The following is a 27,747-nucleotide window of genomic DNA, read 5'->3' as shown; positions in this document are numbered from 1 at the left end:
TTGAGCTATACATTAGCCACAGGTCGAGACTTGATTGTATTTGGGGTGGTGTGTGGAAGGAAGATGGTTAGGACTGTGGAGGAGAGTAGGGGTAGAAGGCTCTGGACTAGGAAAAAGATGGGAAGGCAGAACCCCGGCTACGAGCTGGCAGCCCTTCCCATTGTGTTGAGAGCCCTTCTACACAACTTAGCTGCCTCGGAAAAGACTCCCATGTACCCAGATGCTGAAAGGAAGGGATGCTCTGTCAGCACCATCAGTCATTGGGCCTCCAGGCCTCTAGGAGATGAAAAGTAACCCCCAGTCTCACATTCAGTCCACAGGGTTCTACAAATTCCTTTATTAATAAAGCAAATATAAAAGAACAAGGGCCCCAAATGACCCAAAGGCTTAAAAGTGCAAATTGACTCCAACCTGAAATCACAAACAAATGGCCGGCCTCAAATATCTGGGCCAAGGAAATTTGTAGCAGCTGAACCACATTTGATTAACTCTTTGGTCTCTAGTAATTGGAACAAACCAGATGGCTGTTGACAACAGACAGCACCGTACGTTAACACACATTTTGGGGTCAGAGTACACACTGAAAATCACAATGAAGCAAGAGGAATGTTTTAAAGCAATGTTTCAAAGACTGAATCAAGGCATATTTCTTTAAAAGGGAAAGGTGCGAAAATATTCCTGAATAGCTGATACTCCAAAACCTTGACTACGTATCATGGAGCTGCATGTTTTTAGTCTATTCTCTGAATGCTTGAAAGCACAGGTGGTACCCTCTCCCAACATATACTTGCTTTATCCTCTCTGACATAAAGAATCAGCTGTAGTGTCTAAATAAGAGATGTATGATTTTAAAAAATAATAACAAAAGCCACAATGATTAACACTGAACCTGTAAGACTGGAAATGGTGATGGATTTCATTTCCCTACCATGGGGAGGGGGCTGATGAACTCCATGTGGGTGAGTTAAGTCTTTATCCAGATCAAAACCCACAATATACAGTAGAAGTGACTTAACCCATGAGATTAAAAGAGATGCACTGGAAGTATTAATGTCTCCTTCTGAATTGAATGCCCAGGGTCAATTTTGGTGGGAACCTCCTGGTATCAGAGAAAGGTGGGAGCATTTGCTGAGAGCAGAGTTCTTGGCAGTGGGAATGGTCAAGAGCCTAAGGAGTTTGGCTGTGAAGACCAAGCATGGTTATTCTGGCATTCACATCACCAGACCTCATTGCTAAGGAACAGGCTAAGACACTACCAAACAGAAATCATAATGTCAAAATAAGAACAAAACACAGATTTTTAAAAAGAGACAAGTTATTCTGCAGTCCTTCCTGATTACTCATCGGCAAACTTCCCACAGAGCCAAGGAGTTCAGCCCCATCTCACCAGGAAGGAAATGCCAAGAACTAGCCTCCAGAGGTTTGATGCAGACTCTGACTCTCACAGGAGGTTCCAGAATAGAGGGTTCTTCTGGGAACTGTGAGCTGTGTTATCTGTAGCAGTGCTTTTTTGTTTGTTTGTTTGTTTGTTTTGTTTTGTTTTCTTGGGGGGGTGGGTGAGGTGGGGGGATGGAGAGGTGGTTTCTACAATAATGTTTAACTCAGAGAGGTAAAGACGACTTGAAACATTACACCCCAACTCTGTATAAGAACGTCCTTATCTTAACAACACACAGAACCTTATACTTATACATACCTGGGAGCAGGTTAAATGTTTAGGTTTGCAAACTGATGGCCCCCGGGCTCAACCAAATGTTGCATTTGGCCCACAGGGTGTTTTGAACATTTTTAAACATTAAGAATCACAAAGTTCCATCTTCGAAAAAAGTGAATTTTAGTCCTTCCCATTCCTTTCCCTGCATGAATCCCAGTAATGACTGTTCCCCTTAAGATGGGCAGTTTCCACAGCCCACCCACCCCCCTCCCCTTATGTCCCTCCCAACCTGGCATCTGTGGGCTGCTGTATTTGCAACCCCAGGTTTAAAAGTACACCTACCTAAAAACGGGTTTCCTTACCTAAGCCTCTCTCATACCCTATGATATCCATCCCATGAGCCCCCTTCCCTATCTCTTGCTTCCACTCCTATCTGAAGTCCTCCCTCCTCTTCTACTTTCTCCTGGTCCACATATTGCTCCTTCATTCAGCTTCAATTTTATTTTTTAAAATTTATATATATCCTTCTCTCTCATTTCCATAAACATTCCAGGAAGACTCCCAAGACTTGGTCTATGGAAGTTATAGAAGGGTGTCTCCTGACAAAATGACTGAGTCATCATCCCCAAAACACTAAAAAAAAAAGAACAATTTTGAGCCTCCTCGTGTAAGAATATCAGTATATATGAATCTCCAGTACCAAGTATACACTAAAAAATGTATCCATTTCAAATCAAGGACATGATGGAGCCCTAATAAAATACAGATCTGAGCTGAATTTAAGTGTCCCGGGCAACCATCACACCTGCTAATAAGGCATATTACTGCAGTTGTACATAGTACATATTTGAAATTAGGAAACATTGATCAAAACTGATCGAAACCGCTACATTTTGGTTACCATGGACTGAGCACGACTGCTCAGCATGGCATTTAAATAAAACACTGACATTTTAAAAATTCACAAATACAATGCCCCATTAATTACAAAAATAAAATTTAAAAATCATGAGGATGGATAAGGCTTTGGGTAAATAACCCAGAGGGGGGGAAGAGCTACAAAACAGACTATTACCAGACTTAAAAACAAACAAACAAACAAAACCACCATTAAATATAAAAAAGGAGTCTATCAACTCAGCTAGAAGCCTTTAAAGCTTTATAATCCCTCTGAAAGCCTCACTGTCCCCCACTCTTGCACACTAATGAGTATAATAGGGCAAACTGTGGCTGAGTATGCAAAAATATATATATATATATATATATATATATATATATATATATATATATATATACACACACACACACACACATATATTTACTCTTGGCATTCATTTTAAAAAGTAATTTTTATAAAAATACTGTGCAGTTTATGTCTTTGCAGGGAGTTGATAGAATGATCTTTGCTAAGTGCAGTACCTTAAGACTGACCTCAAAAACCAGGAAATACATTTCTGGTCAGTCCCCACACAGTCTCAAAGAGACAGCACACTACTTACAACTGTTTCCTTCACCACTGTGTAAAAAAAAAAAAAAAAAAAAAAACAACCTCTATAACTCAGGTCTACTGAGACGGACTTCGAAGAAACCATTTCTTCACAATGATTTCTCAAGGTGGTCGAGTAAGTCCTCTAGAGAAAGCAGGCTTAAAGAGTTCTCCCAAACTAGCTCAGAAATTAAACAATGGTCCTATTCATCTAACTATTTCTGCCTTTCAGAATTTACCTTTAAGAAGAGAAGTTAAAGCTTTTATTTAAAAAAAAAAAACCCTCAAAGTATAATTATAGAAAGTGTAATTTTTCTATTAAATAAGTGAATGAGAGGTGCTTCTAGACATAAACTGAGCTTTAAGTTGACTGATGCAATTGAGAACTGTTGTGAATTTGCAGGGACCAGAAAACAAATGGGCTCCTCCTGGCTACAAAATACACCCAGTCTGGTGATATTTATGCCCAAGGATAGAATAAATAATAAAAGAGCAGGATGCTGAAAGGGGGCTTTCCCTTGCCCTGTCCCTCTATACTTTCTCCTCTGTTGGCTGTCTGGGGCCTAAGTGGTCATCAAGAATACTAAACTTTAAACTGGCCTCTTAGGATGATTTAAAAACTTCTTTGGGAACTGGGAGAAAACTTTCCAACCACTAACAATCATTCAGCACTGGATGAAAATACTTAACTACAGGCTAGGCACTGCAGCACACAGACACACACCATCATCTAAACTCTGAAAGATCTCTCCAGGTACAGGAGTCTACTAAGAAACCTTAAAGAAAAACAAACAGGTTTCTGTCTCTGGCCAGCAGCAAGCCCTAGAGAGAAGCTTTGAGAGGCCCAAACTGAAATATCAGTCCATCTTTCTCTAGCCCCAACATGTCTCCCTTATCAGTGCTGTCTTCAACTTGCATCTAGGGGCTACCTTGCACTCTCCCTGGCTTACAGTCAGTTTGAGATGCATGGGAGGCACCTACAGGGGTGCTTAGTAAGCCTGCTTTCCAAGAGGGCCCATTTCTCTCCATCATCAACAGAATTGCTGCCCTTCACCCTGCAACACTAGGCATTGGCAGCTACCACCGAAGGAAAGATTTGATCAAAATAAAGTGCTCTCTGTGCTGGAAGCTTCTCTACCCAATTCTTTATTGCCTCTCAACACGTGTGACTTAACTCTTCACCGTTCTGTCAATCACCAGTGATTGCACCAGTAGAAAAGCACATGAACCTGAACTTGAACGGTGGAAAATGGCTGTCTCTCAGAACATTAGGTGCCACAATGGAACTTCAGTTCTGGTGGTAGGTAAGGCTTCAGACTTTTGTTTTTAAAGACCACGGGGAACCCAGGACCTAGCAAGCGGTTCTATGGAAAAACAAAACTAGCTTCTTTAAATGTAGAGGCCCAAGATATGGCTGTCCCAGAGTCCCTGCACCTAGTTCTTGCTTCCTCCCCTGGACTGCCCTAAAAGCTGGGTGGTTCCCCAGACCCACTCCACACAAACCCACAAAGGAGCCAAACTCTCAGTTGCTCCCCTCGTGATCTTTCCATTCAATGAGCTGGACGTTCTGCTGGGCATGAAGCAGATGCTGTTAACTACTGGACAGTGGAGCCACCAGACACCACCCTTTGAATTTCCCAGCAACACCTTCTGCAGCTCATCTCCCTGGCATTGAACTGGCCTCACTGCCACTCCCACCCGCTAGGAGAGGTTTTTAGGAGCGCTGGGCAGGTGGGGGCGCTGTCAGGGTTTATGGTTCATCTTCAGGGAAGCCCTGTGTGCGCTGAGCCCGGGGAAGGGGGCACCTGGCCAGGTATCGGGGACCCCCGTAGGCACGGAGGAGCTGTGGCAGCCTTCGCCACGTGGACAGCAGCCGCGCAGCCGCGAGTTCCCGGGCGCGCCTGTCGAAAGCAGCCAGGAGGTCCACCGGGGCGGCTTCGCGGAGAACCTTGGGCAGTGGCCCCACCTCGGCGGCCGCTCCCCCGCGGCCCAGGACGCAGTGGAAGAGCGTGTGGCGTCGCAGCAGGCAGTCCCGGAGGAAGCGCACTAACTCGGACAAGCGCTCGCCCAGGTGCGCCTCGTCCCAGCCTTCCCCAGGGCCGCCCTCGCGCAGCAGCACCGCCAGCAGCGCTGTTTTGAGCACGTAGGAAGACAGGATGCGTCCCCACTGGGTGGCGGCCGTCGTGTCCAGTCCGTGGGCGCCCAGGTCGCGCAGGGCTTTCAGCAGCTGCAGGCACTTGAGGTAGCAGGCGCCCGCGGGGGCCCGTTCCTGCAGCCAGCCCAGCAGCTTCTGCTCCTGGCGTGCAGTGTTCACTCCCCAAAGGGCATCGGCGCGCAGGCCGCCCGGGAGCTCCGCTAGGGGCCCGACCGGCGATGGCGGCGGCGGGGGCGCCACCAGAAAGACGCCGTCGCCCAGATGCACCGCGGGGATAAGGCGTACTGCCATGGAGAGGCGGCAACAGCCGTAGTCGGTGCGGCAGGGCAGGATATGGAGGGTGGGGGGCTGCTCGGGGCAGCCGGGGGTCAGGCTGACCCGACAGCGCCCCTCCAGGCTGTAGCGCACCGCGGCCAGGGAGCGCTGCAGGTGCGACTGGAACCAGCGCAGTACCTGAGCGGCCGAGAGGTGGCGGCGCCCGCGGACATCCACGCAGAAGCCATCGGCGAAGGGTTTGCAGTCCCGGGGCCAGAGGGCCGAGGAGGCCCCGGGCGGCGCCCTGAGAGCGCACACGAAGCAACCGTGGAAGGCGGGAGCCAGCCCGGGCTCCGCGCCCAGGCTCTGAGGCTCCAGCGCCAGCAGCGGCGGGAGGCGCAGAGGCACCAGCACGTCGAAGCCGTCGGGCCGTCGGATTTTATGCTGTTCGTAGGCGCTGCCCACCTGGATGAAGTCCCCGCGGAAAGCCAAGGCCAGTGCCCCGCCGGGGATGGGGCCAGGGGACCCCCGGGCGCGGCCAGCCCTCACCAGCTCGCCCACGATCCGGCTCACGTGCGCCTTGCTGTGGCCCAGCACGTGTGGCGACAGGCGCACGTCGTGCTCGTAGTAACTCTCCAGCAGGATGTCCAGGCTCGGCTCTCGGAAGTGTCTAGGGGGTAAGGCGGAGCGCCCACCCAGTCGCGGGGACCCCGGCAGGAAGCGTTGCCAGACAGCGTGGCGACAGCGCAGGAGGATGTAGCCTAGGACCAACAGGACGACCACCTTGAGCAGAGGGAAGCCACCGTCCGCACCGTCGTGGGGCTCGGCCCGGGCGTCCCTGCTTCCGCGCAGGACATGATAGAGACACACGAGGGCGGTGCACAGGCCGGTCACCAGCGGCCAGAAGACGCGCAAGTTGAGGGTGTAGTGCACCGACATGCCGGGCACCCGGGGCATCGGCGGCCGAGCAGCCGAGGGCGCCAGCCCCGGCGGCGGCCCCGGCCCAGCATGCGCGCAGCGCCGCGGCGGCCCAGCGGTCCCTGTCTGCTTGTTTTCCGCGGCGGCTCCCCGCTCGCAGGGGCGGGGGGAGCCGCCCTCCAGCTCGGCCTCCTCGCCCAGCTCAAGTTCTCCTTCCCGCTGCCGCCTGCCTGCGTGCTCCGGCTCCGGCTCCGGCTCCAGCCGCGCCCTGCTCCGCGCTCGCCCCGCGCGGCCCTCCTGGCGCCGCAGCCCCCAGGTCCGCCCGCTGGCCGCTCCCGTTACTTGGGCCCGGAGCTTCCTCTTCCGAGGGGAGGCGAGGCCGCGCCAGCCAGCGGGGAGGAAATGCCGAAGTCTGTAGCGCACCGAGTCGGCGGGCGGGTCCGCCCCCTCCAGGGCCTCCGCCTTAAAGCGACGTGGGGCGGCGGGAGGGACTTGGGGGCGGCGGGTAGGGCCAGTCCCGCCGCCCCCCCCCACCCCCAGGGCAGGGCCAGGGAGCCCGGCTGCTGTGGCTGCGGGCTGGTGGCCTTGCTCAGGGAGGCCTGGAGCCTTGCCTGCAGGAAGCAGCCCTGGGGCTCTGAAAAGGAAGAAAATGGGGGTTCAGGCCAGACCTGGGCCTCCCTGCCCTCTGCAAGCTGTGCGGACAGTGGTGGTGGCGGTGTGGCAGAACTTGGGAGGAAGCAGGCCCTGCCCGTGTGCCACTTTTGTCCTCCAATCAATCCAGTATTTACTGAGCACCTGTGTGCCAGGTAGGAGGTTGGGTAGGTGCAGGATGAGACCGGGTTCAGGATATTTTTAAAGAAAAGCAAGAAAGAAAGACTCTCATTGCGGAGGACGCTCTGAAAGAATCGGAAATATGTGAGGGGGTGAGACATGAAGGGCAACGTTTGGCCTGAGATGTGGATGAGAATCCAGCCCTGGGACTAAAGGGCTCACAGAGGCACCCTGTCCTTGACTACACAGGAGCCCTCCCTGCGCAGTTAACCCTTCGACTCTAGTTCCCCTGATTTCCACAGGGGGAAACTGGGACACAGGCAGGTTCAGCTGCTTCCCCAGGGTCACATGGTTTTAGCAGAGCTATTCACATAGGCATCGGCGGTAGAGAAGTCACTAGACAGGACCCTGACAGGGGACCCTGGGAGGGGAACCGGGGTCCCTTCCTTTTTCTGGGTCTAGGCAGGGACCTTAGTGCTGGAGGCTCTTCAGAGAACACCTGCTAGTGTCATTTGGCTTTTTACTTCAATTATTATGTTTATCTGCATTCACCACCTCTCTCCTGCTCCACCCACCTGCTGAGAAGAGCAGGGCACACACACTTAAAATGTAGAGCCTTAAATGCTATGTTCTCCAGGTTCAATCCCTGATACCACTCAATAGCCAGAACTGGCCAGTGCTCTGGTCCAGGAAAAAGGAAAAATGAAAATAGAAGAAAGAAGGAAGGAAGGAAGGAAGGAAAGAGAGAAAGAGACAGAGACAGAGAGAGATAGAGAGAGAGAAAACAGGGCCCATGGAAGCAGGAAAGCAAGTAGACTATTCATTGAGCCCAGGGTTCAAGCCTCAGTTCTTCTTCTTCTTCTAGCGTGTGCCCTTCTTCCGTAGCCAGTCAGCAGTGTCAGGTTGAGCCTGATGTAAAGTTTCGAGACCTCCTTTGAATCTGGAGAGGTGGCAGTCGTTGACTATGTGGGTCATAGTCTGTCTGCAGCCGCAGGGGCAGTTCGGGTCGTCTCTGGCTCCCCAGCGATGGAACACAGCGGCACACCGGCCATGGCCTGTTCGATAGCGATTGAGGAGGGCCCAATCATAACGTGCTAGGTCAAAGCCGGGTTGACGCAAGCCTCAGTAATACCTGGGAGCACCATGGACAACACTGGGGGAGCTTCATGGATGGTGGAGAGTTAATTTGGTGTCTTTCTCCTTTGTGTGTCTACCTTTCTCTCTTCCTTTAAATAAAAAGTGAAAAGTGGGAGGCAAGGGAGGGGTGACCACAAGACACATGCCTCAGGCCCTGGGTGTATATTAAAAAATAAACCTTTTAGGAAGTCTGACAGTAGTGCAGCAGGTTAAGTACAGGTGGCGCAAGCGCAAGGACCGGCGTAAGGATCCCGGTTCAAGCCCCCGGCTCCCCACCTGCAGGGGAGTCGCTTCACAAGCGATGAAGCAGGTCCGCAGGTGTCTTTCTCTCCTACTCTCTGTCTTCCCCTCCTCTCTCCATTTCTCTCTGTCCTATCCAACAACAACAAAGTCAATAATAACTACAATAATAAAAAAACAAGGGCAACAAAAGGGAATAAACAAATAAATACATTTAAAAAATAAATAAATAAAGCTTTTAAAGAAATTATCAGCTAGAACTATTTTTTAAAGTTGGGGGGGGTGGAGAGTTGAGATTTGTAGGTAGACTTGCAATCTGCGAGAGTCAGAAGAGTGAGAAAGATCCATTCTATGGGATTTGTTGCCTGCATGCTAAGCTGACTGATCTAGCTGGACACACTGCCCTGGAGCCAGGAGGTGGGGGTCAGCCCTCCTCCTGTCTGAGGGGCTGTGGGAGAAAGTCAGGGTGCTGGGCAGAAGAGTGGGGTGGGGTGTTCAGGCATGAGAAACAACAGGTGGTGACCACACTGAAACCAGTCTCCTCCCCTAGCCTTGCTTCACTCCCTTCAGTAAAAGGAGCTCTCACTAGCAGGAGATCTTGCTTTCAGAAGATATGGTGGCATGCTACCTCTGACCACACAAGGAAGGACAAAACTCTGCACACAGGTCAACAAGCAATTCTTGTAAATATTTTAGCTTGTGGGCTAGACAATCTCTGGTACAACTCATTGGATCTGCTCTTGTCGCTTCAAGCAACTTGTGACCGTTTTCTGGGGGTTGCCACAACAGTGTCACAAACTGAGTGGCTTCAAACAACAAGGATTTAGAGGTGAGAAAACAGCTCAGCCCTGGAAGCACATTCTTTCCCATGGGCAAGGACCTGGGTTTGAGCCAGGCCACTACCTGGGAGGACTGTAATAGCATCAAGACATAGCATTTCTCCCTCCTTCTCTCCTTTGTCCCTTTGCCTATGTCTCTATTTGAAATTTTTAAAGATTAAGTGCCAGATCCATAGCTCAGTGGTAGATCATTGCAATGGAGAGCTGGAGGTCCTGGGTTCCAGTTCCCAGGAGGGACAGTCTTTAAATTTGTTTGAGGCTAGAAAGATAGCCTAATGCTTATGCAAAAAGCCTTTCGTAGCTGAAGCACCAAGGTTCTCCGATTCTATCCCCAGCACCACCATAAACCAGAGCTTAACAGTGCTCTGATAAATAATAATGTAAATTAAATACAAATATTTTTTAATTAAGGTAAGTATAAGTGATGGAATCAGGTAGGTGTAAAGCCCTGGCACCAAAAAAAAAAAAAAAAAAAAAAAAAAGTCAGGAATTTACTCCCTTGCAGTTCTCAGAGAGTAGCAAGCCTCCAAAGGCTCTGGAAAGAGTCCTGTGACTTCCTCCAGCTTCTGGTGTCCCCTTCGCATTCCCTGGCTTGTGGCTGCATCTCTCCAAGCTCTGCCTCATCTTGTGACCAACCCCTACACACCTGCCACTTCTTATCTGTTGTAAGAACAACTGTTACCAGATTTTCAGCTCACCTGGACAACACTAATGATCTCATCTAGAGGCCCTTAATTACACATGTAAAGACCTTTTTCCTACTAAAGTCACATTCACAGGTTCTGGGCTTTACGGCATGGGCCTCTATTCTCAGTCAGACATAATGTGACCCACTACACTGAGAAAACACTGTATTACTCTTACTGCTTCTCCTGCCCATGATTGGTTCCCATAGCTTCTCTCCTCCAGAGTTCAAGATACAGCCTCAGAGCTCTGCACTTGAAATGCTTGCTGTATGTGTACAAAGGCAAATGCCTTCCTGTGCCAAGCAGAGCGGGTGTGAAGGTCCTAACTTGGATGCTGTGATGCACTAACTTGGATGCTACAGTTTGGTGAACTTCTAACAATTATTTCATTTAAAATCACCTTTAGTGGGCTGGAGAGATACCTCAATTGGGTAGATTCTTTATTGCCATATGGATGACTCAGATTCAAGGCCTGTCAGGATGGTAGAAGCTTAGGTGTGACATCTCTTCCTGCGTCTATCCGAATGAAAGAAAAAGTGGCCAAGAATGGTAAAATATGTACAAGGCCCTAGTTAAAAAAAAAAATCAACCCTAGTGTTTAATATTTGGCAAAGGTCACTCATGGTTGTTGTTATTATTGTTATTTTTTATTTTAAATATTTTAAAACTTTTTTTGTTTATTTTCCTTTTTGTTGTCCTTGTTTTTTTATTGTTGTAGTTATTGTTGTTATTGATGTCATCATTGTTAGGACAGACAGAAATGGAGAGAGGAGGGAAAGACAGAGAGGAGGAGAGAAAGACAGACACCTGCAGACCTGCTTCATCACTTGCGAAGCGACACCCCTGCAGGTGGGAATCGGGGGCTCGAACCGGGATCCTTAGTTGGTCTTTCCGCTTTGTGCCACATGCGCTTAATTCGCTGCGCTACCGCCCAGCTCCCTATTATTGTTATTTTTAATAGTTCAGCACATACAAACATATAGTCCTCTTAGTATTTCTGAATTCCCAGAGGCAAGTTCTATGGCGGTGGGGGGGGGGGTGTCACTGAGACAGGAGACAGGAGACACTTCTCACAGGAGCCCCAGTAAAGGTTCACCAGAAGGTGTCATGCAGTCAAATTTTGAAGGGACATTCAGTGCCTCTTGGACTCAGCCCTTCCCACACCTTGTCTCCAGAAATGCTCAGGGAAAGCCTAATGGGTTTGGTGCTGCCATTTTACAGATGGGCAAAGTGAGGCTGAGAGAGAACCTGGTGGTTCCCTCACATTCACATGGTAGGAGTTTCATACAGAAAGGGAATGGCTGGGAAAGCAGGTCGTTTTATGTCTGATATATCTGTCTCCCTACCTTGGTGATGAGCTGCCTGGAAGCAGGGGCTTTGCTGTTCATCCTGCTAACCTCAGACCCCAACATCCTGACTGTATAGAGGTATGTTGACTGAATGAGTGGAAAGGATTCTGCAAAGCAGAAAATGCAGGAAGGTCGTGCCAAGAAATAGAAATAAGATCTGTCAAGGAGCATGTGACAGTTAGGGGGAATCAGTCCTGTTGTTGCAGAAGTCCAGGGTTTGTGAACAGATTCTGTGGCCTTCTGTTCCAGCAGTCATCTGCAGCTGGTGCAGAAAAGCCAAGCACATCCCCACATTCCCTGGCATCTGGAGCTGCCTAAGACACGTGCTACAACTGTTAGTGCAGCTGGCGGCACAACTGGCTGGTTCTGAAACTCACAGCTGCCCTTTGTTCTGGGGGCAGCTCCCTGCTGGGGGTAAAGGCAGTCAATGCTGGTCCAGTTCTGCTGTGTAACTTAGAAGTCTTTTCCAGAATCTGGGCACAGAATCCTTCCCTTTCCCTGTGGTTCTCAGCATGTCTGTGATAACAGCTCTGTTGCTGCTGCTTCTACTCTGTACAATCAAGTCCTTGGTCACTGGCAGGGACAGCAGCCAGCTCCTTCTAACTGTGAGAATATAATTGATTCCACAGCCCAAGTCAATTGCAATTCAGAACCCACACTGCTTTGTCTTCTACTAGAGCAATGAGCCCATCAGTCACATGTGGGAGGATGTCACAGCACTGTCAGGTTGATGCAGGTGTTTCTAAACACTCTAGATCTATGTGGCTAGTGACTTGGAGCTGACACACTGCTTTGCCAACAATGCCACCTAGTACCCAATAGTAGCCAAGTGATCCAAACCTATCTTCTCTCTTGGACAGTCTGTTGTGCCTACTTTGCATGACCAGAAGTGGTGAGAAGGACACAGAACTGGAGAGGAAGCAATGCTCAGAATTAAGCAGAGCACTTGGGATGAACAAAGGCCCCGAGGATCTAGAAACCATGTAAGTCAGGAGGGCAAGAAGCTGCTCAAGAGTGGGTGTCAGAGTTGGCATGGGGGCACCAAACTGCTGTGTCCACGGACAACATGTCAGACATCCATCCTGTTTGAGAAGCTGCTCCCTCCACTGCCTGTGGGTTTTTATCATGAGACCTTCCTTCCCTGCCCCAGGGTCTGAGATCATAGGAATGGTTCTTTCTGGTGGCCCAGACTCAGGAGTGGTGGTGGTACTAGGCTGGATGGTATGTCAGCCAGGATCTCTAGAAGAAGAGCCCAAAGGTCTATCTTGGATATAAATGCATTATGGGGGTGTGCATCCAAGGAAGCAGGAGTGAGGCAAGGGGGAAGTAAAGCAGGGCAGGAAGCAGTGAGTATACAATGTGATGCTTTCATGACTGAGTTGGCCAAAGCTTGCAGTGAACACAGCCAGCTCACCAGCACGAGTCTTCAAAGATGCTACAGAAAACTTCATCTCCGAGCAGCTGGAGAGAAAGAGGGCAAGCAAAACTGATGGCTGCTTCCCACTTCCTGTGGCTCATCTGATGAAGTGTGGCCACAGGGACTCTTCCAGCATGTCACTGGGCTGACGAAGAAACCAGAGTCTCTGCAGGTCTAGCCTGGTCTGTGCATGTGGGACAGACTCTTCTCAGCTGATTCCATGTAGAAGCAGTCCGGGGTCAAATGCAGTGGCAGCAGCTGCTCTTTCCAGTAGTGAAAATGGAGTGAGTCATTGTGAGGCCTCTAGACAAGAGACAAAGCAAGTAGCTGAGGCCCACGTGTGCAGGGGGAGCTGAACAGATCTGGGTGGCCTACCAGCTGAGCCTGCTATAGGAGGTTTCTAAGGGAGGCGACTAAGCTGATTCTGAAGGCTGTGCTGATGGTGGCCAGATAAAGGAGGAGGACAGAGTCCCTTAGTGACTGGGATCCTAGAGAAATGAAAGAGTATGGCTTGGATTCCAGCAGGCCTGGGGTCTGGGGCTGAGGAGTTGTGCTGAGAGATGAGGGTGGAGAGTTAGTCACAACCCTGTGTACCGTGCTGTTTGGTCAGGATGCTTTGGGTTATACTGGGTTGTTAGGAAAGTCATGACGCATTTTTCTATCAAAGACGTGTCATGATTATGACTTTCTCAACAACACAATAGTAACAGAAGAATTTGACTTGGGTAATTTATTTATTGCCATCGGGATTATCACTGGGTTCAGTGCTTACACAATGAATTCATCATTCCTGGTGATTTTTTTTTTTTAAGTAGAGACAGAGAATTGAAAGGGAAGGAGGGAGAGAGACACTTGTAGTGCTACCTACCACACAGGAAGCTTCCTACCACACAGGAAGCTTCCCCCCTGGTAGGTTGTTGTGACATAGCATCTAACACTGCCATAGGGACATAATTGGCTGGAGATAGTGTCATCTTGATGGACTGAAGCAAAAATGACTGAAGTGGCCAGAAATCCAGCTTTCTTTGCCCAAGCCCAGGAAGTGACTGCACACAGGAGCATAGGGCGGGGCCTGGCAGTAGTGCAGACCAAAATAAATGAACACGTGGAGCTAAACTTCTTTAACTCATGAACTTTATAAGCCAAGTGTATTTTTTTTTATTTTTATATTTTATTTATTTATTCCCTTTTGTTGCCCTTGTTGTTTTATTGTTATAGTTATTATTGTTATTGTCGTTGTTGGATAGGACAGAGAGAAATGGAGAGAGGGAGGGGAAGACAGAGAGGAGGAGAGAAAGATAGACACCTGCAGACCTGCTTCACCGCTTGTGAAGCGACTCCCCTGCAGGTGGGGAGCCGGGGTTCGAACTGGGATCCTTATGCCCATCCTTGTGCTTTGCGCCACCTGCGCTTAGCCTGCTGCACTACAGCCCGACTCCCGCCAAGTGTAGTCTTAACCCCAGTTGGTAACTGCTTATTTTTCAGAACCTAAAATATATTTCGTACTATTTTACTGCCCTTATAAAGCTCTGATTGTTTAAACCCGTGCACAGCCGCCCCACAGCCAAGTCCATTACACGCTGCCACAGCAAAGTTCTTTCCAATTAATTACAATAGTATGGGGAACCTGGGTCCTTGTGCATGGTACTTGCAAACTTTAACACCTGCCCCTTTTACTCAGCTAATTTAAATAAGTACGTGTCGCAATTTCACAAATAAGAAATCAGGGTGGAGTAATTCCAGGCTTGCTTAGCTCCACAGCTCAACCATGCCATTAAGATGCTTCTATCTGGGAGTCAGGCAGTAACGCAGTGGGTTAAGAGGAGTCGGGCGGTAGTACAGTGGGTTAAGCGCAGGTGGTGCAAAGTGCAAGGACCGGCATAAGGACACCAGTTGGAGCCCCCAGGTCCTCACCTGAAGGGGAGTCACTTCACAAGTGGTGAAGCAGGTCTGCAGGTGTCTATCTTTCTAAGTAAAATGTTTTAAATATCATATTAAACTTCTGCACATTACATTGGCCAGAACTTAGTCATAGATGTAATATTGTGGACTATAAATATATATTTGGCCTTTGTCCTGTCCTCAGGCAGAGAGCTCCTAAAACCTTTGTGGAGTTTCTAAATAATGAGAGCAATAAGGGTGTCTTTGATTATATAAATGAAGAGACTTCTGGAAATCACCTTGGGGTGAGGGCTGGTAGGTTGGTTGCCAGGGGAAACTACCACATAGATTAGATGGCTGGAACTATCAGTCCCGCCCCCACCTTGATTTCTTTCAATCACTAATTGCCAATGATTTCATCAAGCATGCCCAAGCAGTGAAGTCTCCATAAACATCTTGGGGAAGGGTTTGGAGAGCTTCTGGGTTAGGGAGCTCCTGGAGACTGGGGGGAGTAACACCTTGGAAATCCTGAGACTTTGCCACATACCTTCCCTATGCCTCTCTTCCTGCTGACAGTCCTGCATTATTTCCTTTTATAAAAATCCTGGAACTTGGTAACTAAAATGTTTCTCTGAGTTCTGTGAGCTGCTCTAGCAAATTGTGGTAGGTGCTGGATTTTTCTCTCTCAAGTTGGTCAGCAGAAGCACAGATACAACCTAGGTCTTCAACTGGCATCTGAAATTTAGGGGAAGGCTATGGGATCTGATGCCATCTCTGAGTAGAGAGGGTCACAATTTAGGTGAATTGAGAGACACCCAGCCTACCACTGAAAATTGTTTAGTCACATGAGAAAATCCCCTTCAAGGCAAGGTGATGGCACACCTAGTTAAGTGCACATAGTACTAAGCACAAGGAGCCGGGTTTGAGCTCCTGGCTCCCCACTTGCAGGATGGAAGCTTCACAAGCTGTGAAGCAGATCAGCAGGTGTCTGCCTTTTTCTCCCTATCTATCTCCCCCTCCCCTCTCAACTTCTCTGTGCTATCCAATAAAAATGGATAAAAATGGCCACCAGAAGCAATAACCATAGGGGAGAGGGGGAGGAATATTCCCCTCCATGCAGTGGAATTGGCCTAGAATTTTACATGCCACATGTAACAGCAAAGGAGGCTGAGAAATGTAGTCATTCCCCTAGATGCTGTGTGTCTTGATGGCACTCAGTCACTGATTGTTAAGTGGTGGAAAGAATGAATAAGTCTTCCAAATCCAGCAAAGTGGCCATATATTGATAAAGAGCCTTTCCCCTAGGAAATGTTCTCCCTGAACCTCCATCTTCAAAGCCACTGTTTCTTTAAGAGTCATGAATAGTGAAGCCAGCATCAGTCACAGGGAAGCTCTGCTCTGGCAGAGAGGAAGAGCTGAGAAAGAGGTAATGAGTCTGCCAATAAGCTGGTCTGATATGAAACCCAAGGTTATTAGATTTACATTAGAAACCCAGCACACAGCACAAGGACCGGCATAAGGATCCCGGTTCGAACCCCGGCTCCCCACCTGCAGGGGAGTCGCTTCACAGGCAGTGAAGCAGGTCTGCAGGTGTCTATCTTTCTCTCCTCCTCTCTGTCTTCCCCTCCTCTCTCCATTTCTCTCTGTCCTATCTAACAATGACGACAACAACAATAATAACTACAACAATAAAACAACAAGGGCAACAAAAGGGAATAAATAAATAAAAATAAAATATTAAAAAAAAAAAACTCAGCACAGGAACTCTACCCCCCCCCACCTGTGCCAGTTCTTGTTTATTGGAGTCATCTGAGGATTTCATTTTGTCCACTGACAAGTGTCTGCTGATGTCATGGTGAGTATTTGACAGCAAAATCACTTGGTAGATTACGGGTTGGAGGGCCAATAAGCCAAAGAGGCTGAGAACTGAGTGGGACACAAGAAAAATAGCTGAATTCTAAAGGCACTATCTACAAAACTAATGGGTGACAGAACTTTTGTAACCAGGAACCTTTGCTTTTGCACCATCACTGAGAGGGGAAAAAAATCTGAAGAATGCCTGAGGAAGTCAGGCCTTAACTCCCTTACCTGAGAGAAAAAGAAAAAAAAGACACCTGGAAGTTGTAGTGGGTGTAGGTGTGGCTTAAGAAGGATTATATTCCTCCATGAGGATAATTTCTGGAACCATCCGTTCCACCCCGGTTCCATGGCTGCCAGTTCTTAGCAACATCGCCCCGCCAGATATTCATCGGGATGCGGCATCATCTAAGTTCATTTCCCACGTCTACGCTCGACCGGACCTGCCAATATACGCGGATATCTTCGCCCACCCAGTCCAACGCTTGACGTCTCGTCACCCAATCTGGTCCCCTACGCCTACACTGAACTTCTCTGTTCCAGACTCTTGGAAACAGAGTTGGCAGTCAGCTGAGGTCAAGAACAAACACCTCATCACAGACCCCTGCAAGCGTCAACCCGGCTTTGACCTAGCACGTTATGATTGGGCCCTCCTCAATCGCTATGGAACAGGCCATGGCCGGTGCGCCGCTATGTTCCATCGCTGGGGAGCCAGAGACGACCCGAACTGCCCCTGTGGCTACAGACAGACTATGACCCACATAGTCAACGACTGCCACCTCTCCAGATTCAAAGGAGGTCTCGAAACTTTACATCAGGCTCAACCTGATGCTGTTGACTGGCTACGGAAGAAGGGCAAACGCTAGAAGAAGAAGAAGAAGGATGTGAAGGTGGGGCCTTTGAAGTAAATAAAAACAGGCATCAGCTTCCACAAGGGGTCACCCATCTTTGTTCAAATGGCCCATGTGCTTCTCTGGTGCATGCCTTTTCATTTTCTTGATTAAAAGTTTAACATATCTGGGGGTGGGACCCCTTTGAGGAATACGTAGAGGGAAAAGCCTTTAGCAATGGAATAAAATCACTCATTTGAGTCTTATAAACACAAAAAAAGAAAAATGAAGGAGAAGGAGGAGGAGAAGGAGTAGTCATCGTTGTCATCATCACGGGACATATATTCAATGGGACACTACTCAGCAGTTAAAAAAGACAAAATGAATGGAAGTCGTGGTGATTATGCTTAGTGGAGACAACTACCAGATGATTTCACTCATATGTAGAATTATAAGGAATTGAAACACATGAACTTAAAAAGAGAAAAAAACACATAGTCAAACTGTATCTATGACCTTGCAGGAACTATAATGGCTACTCAGATCTCTGGTGGTAGAAGTGATCTAGAACTATATCCCTATTATCCTATAATCTTGTAACTCACTATTAAATCACCAATATGAATTATTTTAAAGAGCTAAAGGGTGAGATAGGAGTTCCCCTCTCCCCTATTCCCTGCTATCAGTTTGCCTCAGCATCCTGATCCACAGGTACTGTTCTAATGGAGCATGTCACATCATTACTTGAGCTCAGTCAGCCCACACCACACAGAGCAACCTTGTGAAGCCGGTTCTGTCTTTCTCTCCATTTTGTAGATGGGGAAACTGAGACACAGATGGGCTACACACTTTGCCTGAGGCCACAGAGCCAGGAGGTGATGGAGGCTGGTATTTGAACCCCTATCTCTTTAGCTGACACCTTTGACTACCCCCACAAACTGTCCAGAGTCAGTTACTTCTAAATGTGCATCTGACGGTATTCTGGAGGGTCTGGAGCCAAAGAGCAAAGGAAAACATTTGAAAGGAATTTTTCATAAAGCTCAATTTGCAGTAAAGTCTCATCTTACAGGGCAGGGACATTTCAAAGTCAGCACGTTGCTAGAGAAAATTGTATTTAGTTGAAATTACCCCTGATAGATGGGCACAGGGGTCTGGATGACACATTTGTCAAAACTCATTGAATGGCCCACTTCAGACTTGTGCATTTCACTGTATCTAAATTTTACCTCCCAAAGTCATAAGCACATATTGGATTCTAGTGAGTGATGTGCATGCTGATGTGTTTGGGGGTGAAGTGTACTGGCCTCAGAAACTGCCTTTGAAACATATCAAAGAAACAAGACTGATGGGTGGAGGTAAGGCTGGATAAGTGAATAAAAATATAACAAGGCAAGTCAATTTCAATGTCACTAGCAGAATCCAAGCGGTCTGCGTGGGTGCCCTCTGTATAAGTCTTTCTCTGCTTTATTTATTTATTGCCACCAGGTTTTCTACCACTCCTGGAAGACTTCATTTTTTTAATTTTTTAGATAGAGGATAAGAGACAGTGGAAGAGAGCAAGAAAGAGAGAAAGGAAGGAAGGAAGGAAGGAAGGAAGGAAGGAAGGAAGGAAGGAAGGAAGAGAGACACAATGGAACCACTCCACTGCCCATGAAGTTTCCCCTGGTACCCTGCATAGTGCTTTGATGTACGGGATATAGGCTTGAACCCCAGTCCTCATGCACAGTAAAGCGTGTGCTCTACTGGGTGAGGTATCTCCCAGCCCTCACAGATATTAATGTTGAGAGGAGAAAAAAAAAATACCTGAAAAGGGCCACTGTTAGGAAACTGCTATTCTGAAAATGGATTTTCTGTCAGTGACCATCACAGTGAGATTCTTCTCCAGCACTGAAACCAAAGTTGAGAGTGTGATGGAGTTTGTTTGTTTGTTTGTTTGCCACCAGGGTTATTGCTGTGGCTCCGCACCTGCATGAATCCATTGCTCCCAGTGACCTCTTTCTTTAAAAGAGAGGGTGAAAAAGATGGAAAGGGAAAGAGAGGCAAAAAGACACCACAGCACTGCTCCACAATTCATGAAGCTTCCTCGATGCTTGATGCTGCTTGTGGTGGCCAGGGGGTCAAGCCAAGGTATTATCTATCTCCCACTATCTCCCAGATTCCTGAAGGAAGTTTTCTCTTTAAAGATTTATTTTGGATTGGAGGGTACATAGCATAATGGTTATGCATAGGGACTCTCTAATCTGAGGCTCCAAATCCCCCAGGTTCAATCCCCCGCACCACCATAAGCCAGAGCTGAACAGTGCTCTGGTAAAAAAATACATATATATTTTGGGGACTGGGCAGTGGTAGCACAGCAGGTTAAGAACAAGGCACAAAGTGCAAGGACCAGCATAAGGATCCCAGTTCAAGCCTCCTGCTCTCCACCTACAAGGGGGTTGCTTCACAGGAGGTGAAGCAGGGTGGCAGATTTCTATTTTTCTCTCCCCCTCTGTCTTCCCCTCCTCTCTTGATTTCTCTCTATCCTATCCAACAACAACAACAGCAATAACAACAACAATATTAATAACAATAAGCAACAAGAGCAACGAAAGGGGAAAAGGCCTCCAGGAGGCCATGTGGTGGTGCACCACATGTTACGAAGTGCGAGGACCTGGGTTCCAGCCCCCATTCCCCACCTGCAGGGGCGAAGTTTTCTGAGCGGTAAAACAGGCCTTCAGGTGTCTCTTTCTCCCCCTTCCCTCTTGATTTCTGGTTATCTCTATCCAATAAATAAATAAAGGATAATTTTTTTAAAAGCCTCCAGGAGAACTCTCCGAAGAGTAGAAATGGACCTACCCTACGACCCTGCAATTCCTCTCCTGGGGATAGATCCTAAGGAACCCAACACACCCATCCAAAAAGATCTGTGTACACATATGTTCTTGGCAGCACAATTTGTAATAGCCAAAACCTGGAAGCAACCCAGGTGTCCAACAACAGATGAGTGACTGAGCAAGTTGTGGTCTATATACACAATGGAATACTACTCAGCTATTAAAAAAGGTGACTTCACCGTTTTCAGCCGATCTTGGATGGACCTTGAAAAATTCATGTTATATGAAATAAGTCAGAAACAGAAGGATGAATATGGGATGATCTCACTCTCAGGCAGAAGTTGAAAAACAAGATCAGAAACTAAAACACAAGTAGAACCTGAAATGGAATTGGCATATCGCACCAAAGTAAAAGACTCTGGGGTAGGAGTGGGTGGGTGGGGAGAATACAGGTCCATGAAGGATGATAAATGACATAGTGGGGGTTGTATTGTTAAATGGGAAACTGGGGAATGTTATGCATGCACAAACTATTGTATTTACTGTTGAATGTAAAACATTAATTCCCCAATAAAGAAATAAAAATAAATAAATAAAAGCCTCCAGGAGCAGTGGATTCATAGTGCAGGCACCGAGCCCTAGCAATAACCCTAGAAGCAAAAAAAAAAAAAAGGTAGTCTGGCACAGCAGGTTAAGTGCACATGGTGCCAAGCGCAAGGACCGGCCTAAAGATCCTTGTTGGAGCCCCCAACTTCCCACCTGCAGGGGAGTCGTTTCACAGGCAGTGAAGCAGGTCTGCAGGTGTCTATCTTTCTCTCCCCTCTCTGTCTCCTCTCTCCATTTCTCTCTGTCCTATCTAACAACGACGACATCAATAACAACAACAACAAAAACTACAACAACCAATAAAAACAAAGCAAGGGCAACAAAAGGGAAAACAAAATAAATATTTAAAAAATTTTTAACTTATTTTATGGAGGGCTAGGCCATAGCACACTGGGTTAAGCACACATAGTACAAAGTGCAAGGACCTATGCAAGGATCCGGTTCGAGTCCCTGGCTCCCCACCTGCAAGGGGGGTTGCTTCACAAGCGGCAAAGTAGGTCTGCAGGTGTCTTTCTCCCTCTCTGTCTTCCTTTCCTCTCTCAAATCCTCTGTCTTATCCAAGTAAAAAAAAAAAAAAAAGGCCTCCAGGAGCAGTGGGTTCATAGTGCAGGCACTTAGTCACAAGAGACTACCCTGAAGGCAAAAAAAAAAAAAGATTTATATTTTGAGAGACACAAAACATAAGAGTGGTGAAGCAGGTCTGCAGGTGTCTATCTTTCTCTCCCCCTCTGTCTTCTCCTTCTCTTTCCATTTCTCTCTGTCCTATCCAACAATGACGACATCATTAACAACAATGACTACAACAATAAAACAGTAAGGGCAACAAGAGGGAATAAATAAATATTAAACATTAAAAAAAAAAGAGTCAAATTAAAAAAAAAATCATTGGGAGTGGTGGACTCATAGTGCCAGCATGGAGTCCTAATAACCCCAGTGGCAAAAAAAAAAAAAAGATTTACAATCTTTAAAGTGCTCTCCTATACTCCTAAGCCTTTATGTTTACACAGCTACAGCTGAAACCCAACAATTTGTATTTGCATATGATACGGTTCCAATATAGTTATTAATTTTTTTTTTGGTCCCTTAGCAGTGTTCTTTTCCACTCAGTTGGGTGTTAAAATAACCATTTTTCTCTGAGGAGAAATTTACAGACACCATGGGAGGAGGGGAGGAGGGATGTTTCTCTCCTGAACTCCTAACTTAGCAAAATGTAAAGTTGGCTCCAAGGTTGTCCCGAGATCACTCATTTCTGTCACCTGAATGCAGGCAGGGCCTTTGCCTGCTCTGTGCTCCACTATCTCCCCAGGGCCTGGCATAAGAGTCACTCCTAAATAAATATTTGCTGAGGGGCCAGGCAGTGGCACACCTGGTTAAGTGCACACATTACAGTGAGCAAGGACCAGGGTTCAAGCCCCTGTTCCCCACCTGCAGGGGGAAAGCTTCAGGAGTAGTGAAGTAGAACTGCAGGTATGTCTGTCTCTCTCTGTCTCTATTTCCCCCATCCCTCTCAATTTCTCTCTGCCTCTATCCAATAAGAAATAAATAAAATTTAAAAAATAGGCAAACTTTACTAAAATAAATAAATAAATAAATAAATAAACATTTGCTGAGTTCATTTTATAGGCCTGTGAATTCTAGAGGGTTGGAGAGAAGAGAGGCCTGTGCTAGGATGTGCTAGGAGAAGTTCTTGCTGATCACAGATTGCTAGACAGAGGGGCCTGCCCTCTGCCTCAACCCCACACAAATGAGAATACCTGCTTGAGGACAAGGCTGAAGACACTCCAGCCTGCAAGAACAGAGTCAGCCTGGCTGGGCTGCCCTCTGTGTAACCCACACTCCATACATTACACTGGGGACCTTATTTTCCCCAAAGGAAGGGAGCACTGGTTTCACAAAAGCCTCCAAACCAAGAGGGTCCTGTGTATATTGACACCCCCAAGAACATTCACTTGGACTTGCACCTCTCTGGTAGAGGAAGATGAAGATCAATTCCCACTGCAGAAAGGAACCTCAGGACCTCCCCCTGGGAGTGCAGTGGCAAGGTTTGTCACTGTCCTCTTGGCATGTGTAACCCTACGCTCACTCACGTCCCCGAGTGTGTCAAGTATGGTGTCTTCACATGTGCCACTGCTATTGTCCTGGCTCACTTTTGCAGTGAGTCTTAGTGTCCTCACTTGTTTCACAGAGAAACTGCAACTCAGAGGGACTAGTAAAGTCATCCAAGACCATCACACCAAGACAAATTAAAGAGCTAAATGAAACTCAGTTTTCTCAGACACCTGTGTCCTCTCCATGACTGCCCTGATACACTTTAGATGAACTGCCAAAGAGGTGGCACTGTCCTGAGGGTGTGGCTATAGACAACAACTAGAATTAAGGCATCAAATGCCAATGGCTGGGGCAACATTAACAGCTTTCCCAGTAGAGTTAAGCAGGGAAGCCTATCACAACAGTGACTGTGAATTAGCAATTTGTACTTTTTTGTTTTTCTGCCTCCAGTGTCATCACTGGGGCTCAGTGCCTGCACTACAAATCCTGCTGGCTCTGCTCCTGGTGGCCATCTTTTTTCCATTGTTGTTGTTGCTAGAAAGGGCCCTTAGAAAAGGAGAGAGGAGGGGAGGGCAGAAAGGGGGAGAGAAAGATAGACACCTGCAGACCTGCTTCATCACATGTGAAGCAACCCCCCTGCAGGTTGGGTGCCGGGAGCTTGAACTAGGATCCTTGCCGACCGTACTTGGGTTTTACATGATCTGCGCTTTACCTGGTGCACCACCACCTGGACCCCAGCAATTTGTACTTCTTCTTCTTCTTTTTTTAAAAATATTTTTGTTTATTTATTATTGGATAGAGACAGAGAGAAACTGAGCGGGGAGGAGGAATGGAGAGAGATACAGAGAGACACCTGCAGCCCTGCTTCACCACTTGTGAAGCTATCCACCTGCAGATGGGGACCAGGGGCTTGAACTCAGGTCCTTGTGCACTGTAATGTGTGTGTTTAACCAGGTGCACCCCCACCAGGCCCCCGCAATTTGTACTTCTAAGACTCTTCAGAAGATACCTGAAAAGAAGTTGGAATCTACAGAAATGGGTAGAAATGGCTGCGAATGGAACTAGTTTGAGTACATGTTCAGGCAATGTGACCTGTACCCAGAGTACACGGCGCAGAGCAGAGGGAAGAGAGATGGAGAATCTCAGTATAAATACTGACGGGCCCCGCCCTCTGCTAGTCACTCTATGGAGCCTGAGGAGGGAGTGGGAGATTTGCTGGCCTGCTCTCCACCCACTGGGCGTGGCTAATATTTAAGTGTTGTTATTCCCCTTCAACAAGAACCATCAACTTCTTACAGGGGTCAATGCTGTGGTGTGTTTTGATCCTAAAAAAGGTAACCTGGCTGTATGAGGTTACTGGGAGACAAAGATATGCTGTAGTTTCTACAGAACTTAAGATACTCTTTGAAAAAAAACCTTTTATTATGAGAGAGAGAAGCCAGAGCATTGCTCAGCTCTGGGATAGTAGCGTGGCGCTGGGGATTGCATCTGTGGCCTCTGCGGCCCTCAGGCACACAAGCTGGTGTTCTAATAGGCTGAGCTATCTCCCTAGTCCTTCCAAACTTTCTTAAAAATTTTTTTTTTATTTTTATTTCATGGGGGGGGGGGGTTCTACGTGAAAGAGAAGTCAGAGCATCACTCCAGAGCACAGAACTCCAGGGTTAAACCAGGAGTGTCCGGCATGCAAATCCCATGCTCTACCAGCTGAGAATGCTATTTCCTTTTCAAGGCTCTCTCTGACAGTCTCTGATCTCCACTCTCCTGCTGACTTTGTCTCTTCCCTAAACTGGGAGGAACTGACCGTCTCAGAGCCTGCAACTTCAGAATGCTGTAGCCAACTGATTATATTTCTAGTACTCACCTGGGTTGGGAAGGGAACATGGAGGTACGAATTCTCATGCCCTTCACTGACCTACCTGAAGCCACCACAAGTGTGGTGTGATCTCTGCAGCTCTGAAAGTCAGTGTTGCCTGTGATTTCTGACTCCTGACTAGGGAGCCTTTGGACTGCCTCCTTAACCCACCTGCCTAACCCTAGTCTCACCTCTCAACCCCACCTCCCTAAACCTGCTCCCTAACACCTCCTCTTCAAACCGCTCCTGACCCAGCCTGTGGGTACAGCAGGGCTGGCAGAGAAGAGTGCAGGCACCCTCCTGGTTGCCACCCATGCTATTCCCTCCCAGCCACTCCAGGCTGTCCCCAGCGTGAGCAACAAACTTCTCATCTGTGGCCATCAGCTTGACAACTGCCAAGATGGCTTTATGTGCCTTTCAACGGAGCACAGAGCCCTTGACTTTTCCTCCTTTATTAAGGTGCATTGTGAGGAGCGAGGGTGCACTTTGGGTCTTTTTATAGCCTTCACCAAAAGGTCAGGCTTTCTTCTAAGGCTGGAAGTGGCCACAGACACTGTAGGAGCATAAAAGGGGACAGATTATCAGCCCTGCCTTGGCGCCAGGGTCATGCTGAGCACATAATTTACCTCCCTTTCTTGTACAAAGCTACCCCAGGTTTGCTGGTTCCTTTCTGACCCCGAATGAGGGGCACACCACGGGGCACCCCTTCTTTAAACCTTGAGCAATGCTGCCATCATTCATATGAGATGTCCATTGTGGGCCCCACCTGGTGAATTTGCATGACTGAAAACAATCCCCCTTACCCTGACCCAGCCCAACTAACCCAGTTGGAGAGAGGGGTCAGAGGCCAGGAATCTCCTGGTAGCATTCAGACTTTTTTTAATAAGACACTGTTGTTTGCGTGAAGGGTGCCTGTGCAGATAGATTACTGCACTCAGTGGTCACTGACCGACACATTCTCTCAGACCACCTATTCTATATATGCCAGGTGCTTGGAACACATTTGGTGAACAAAACAAGACGGCAGCTCTCACGGTGCTGATATTTGAAGCCTTATGTGTTGGAGTGGGGACTTTCTTATTTATCATGCAAATTCAGACACTTGAGAGGGAGCAGGGTTGCTGTGGATAATTTGAACAAGCTTAGGCCAAGGTGATCCTGGGCAGACCATAAGGGAGAAGGGAGGGGTCAAGAGCTGACCTTGGAGTGGACACAGCTCAGAGGTCAGCTGCTTCTGCAACAGAACTGAGCAGGTGCTTTTGAGCTGGGCCGTGCTGGGCCTGAGTCCCAGCTCAAGGCCTCAGAAAGGCTGCCATTGACCATTCATTCCTTCTTTCTGATCTTTAAGTTCAGGAGAAGGAAGGACTGAGACAAGCAACACACTGAAAGCATCTATCCCTCTCACATTAGTTACCCAGCCCTCAACCAACACCACCCCCAATATACATGCTTATTAGATTTGGAAGCTGCATTTTAATATCTAAAGTGATTTACTTGGATCTGCAAGGGATGTCTACTGGTAAAGAGTTACAGGGAAGTCTCTAACAGAGGAAATGAGAAAAAGACCAGTGAGAAAACTCCAGCAGCCACTGAAGACCATGAGACATTTTTGAGGATGACTACGATCAAAGAGAATGCTTGGAGCTGGGAAGGCTGCTCAGAAAGCACTCACAAGGCCCCAGGTTTGATCCTTGGCAAGACCATATATAAGAGCAGAACTGTTAGCTCTCTCAAAATAAATACAGTTTTTTAAATATGGTACAGGAGCTTCACACATGTGCAAAATCACCATTCTTAGGCCAACTTTTCATTCTTTTAGTCACCAGCTTTGCTCAAAGCTCCTTAGCAATGGATGCTGAGGTCAGAGATACTTTTACAAAATGGTTTATTCCTTCTCTCATGTTTGTTCATTAGAACAAAGTGAGAGAAATGGGGAAGGGGAAAGACTTCCTGTCATTGGATTCTTCAATGGACACCCCTCCCCAGCCCCCACTACTTCACCCAAGATGACTGAACACCCCAAAACCTACCCTGGAATCCTATGGAAACTGCTAGATAAGCTTCATGTTTCTTTCTTTTTTCTTTTTTCCTTTCTTTCTTTCTTTTTTTTTTTTTTTAACCAGGGCACAGCTTAGCTCTGGCTTATGGTGGTATGGGAGATTGAACCTGGGACATCGAAGCCTCAGGCACGAGACTCTCTTTGCATAACCATTATGCTATCTACCCCCAAGCCCCATGTTTCTCACTCTAAGGTCAGAGTGGCCCAACTATCTCTTCTGCTCTTTTAATTTTTATGTGGCACTGGGGAATAAAGCAGGGCCTTGCACATGGACAAAGTGATAGGTAAGTGGCCTCCCTGGCCCATTTTTCCATTCTTTCTTTCTTTCTTCAATTTATTTCCTTTTTGTCGCCCTTGTTGTTTAACACTGTTGTGGTTACTGATGTCATTGTTGTTGGATAGGACAGAGAGAAATGGAGAGAGGAGGGGAAGACAGAGAGGGAGAAAGAAAGACAGACGCCTGCAGACGTGCTTCACCACTTGTGAAGCGACTCCCCTGCAGGTGGAGAGCCGGGGGCTCGAACTGGGATCCTTATGCCAGTCCTTGCGCTTTGTGTCATGTGTGCTTAACCCACTGCACCACCACCTGACTCCCTACTCTTTATTTTTTAGTCTGAGAGAAAAGAGACACTACATAGCACCACCCCACCAATCACAGAACTTCCCAGATACAATCAAGAGTGTTTCCATGCGATTCCGGGGCTTCAACCTGGGGCCTCACAAGGCATGTGCTCTACTGGACGAGTCATCTCCCAGCCCTTTGGTGTGGCTTTCCTGAGCTCCCTTCCCTCTGAAGAGAACGAATTACAAAGGGTGACAAGAGTGGCATGACCACCACTAGGCCAGACCCTCAACCTTAGCTACCACCTATGTTGTCCTCTCTTTCTCGCCTT

The 27,747-nt window shown here is 47.7% G+C and overlaps 2 protein-coding genes across 3 annotated transcripts in view; both read right to left on the bottom strand.

The window, feature by feature from the left end:
* The window catches only part of COQ7 (coenzyme Q7, hydroxylase), an 80,827-nt gene that overhangs the window by 31,160 nt on the left and 21,920 nt on the right, over positions 1-27,747 (bottom strand). The window contains exon 7 of one of the 2 annotated variants that reach the window (XM_060172862.1): positions 10,889-13,210. The exons of the other annotated variant lie outside the window; for it this stretch is intronic. The gene's annotated coding sequence lies outside the window, so the exon portion shown is untranslated. Of the gene's footprint in view, positions 1-10,888; positions 13,211-27,747 lie in introns of those variants that run through there. 2 annotated transcript variants of the gene reach the window in all.
* Positions 323-7,325, bottom strand: ITPRIPL2 (ITPRIP like 2). Its single transcript, XM_007516541.3, has one exon. The coding sequence runs from the start codon at positions 6,505-6,507 to the stop codon at positions 4,891-4,893; it is 1,617 nt and encodes a 538-aa protein (XP_007516603.2). The 5' UTR covers positions 6,508-7,325; the 3' UTR covers positions 323-4,890.

This window comes from Erinaceus europaeus, chromosome 15 (assembly GCF_950295315.1).
Source record: "Erinaceus europaeus chromosome 15, mEriEur2.1, whole genome shotgun sequence".
Taxonomy (NCBI): domain Eukaryota; kingdom Metazoa; phylum Chordata; class Mammalia; order Eulipotyphla; family Erinaceidae; genus Erinaceus; species Erinaceus europaeus.
This window is presented reverse-complemented; position numbering and strand designations above follow the sequence as displayed.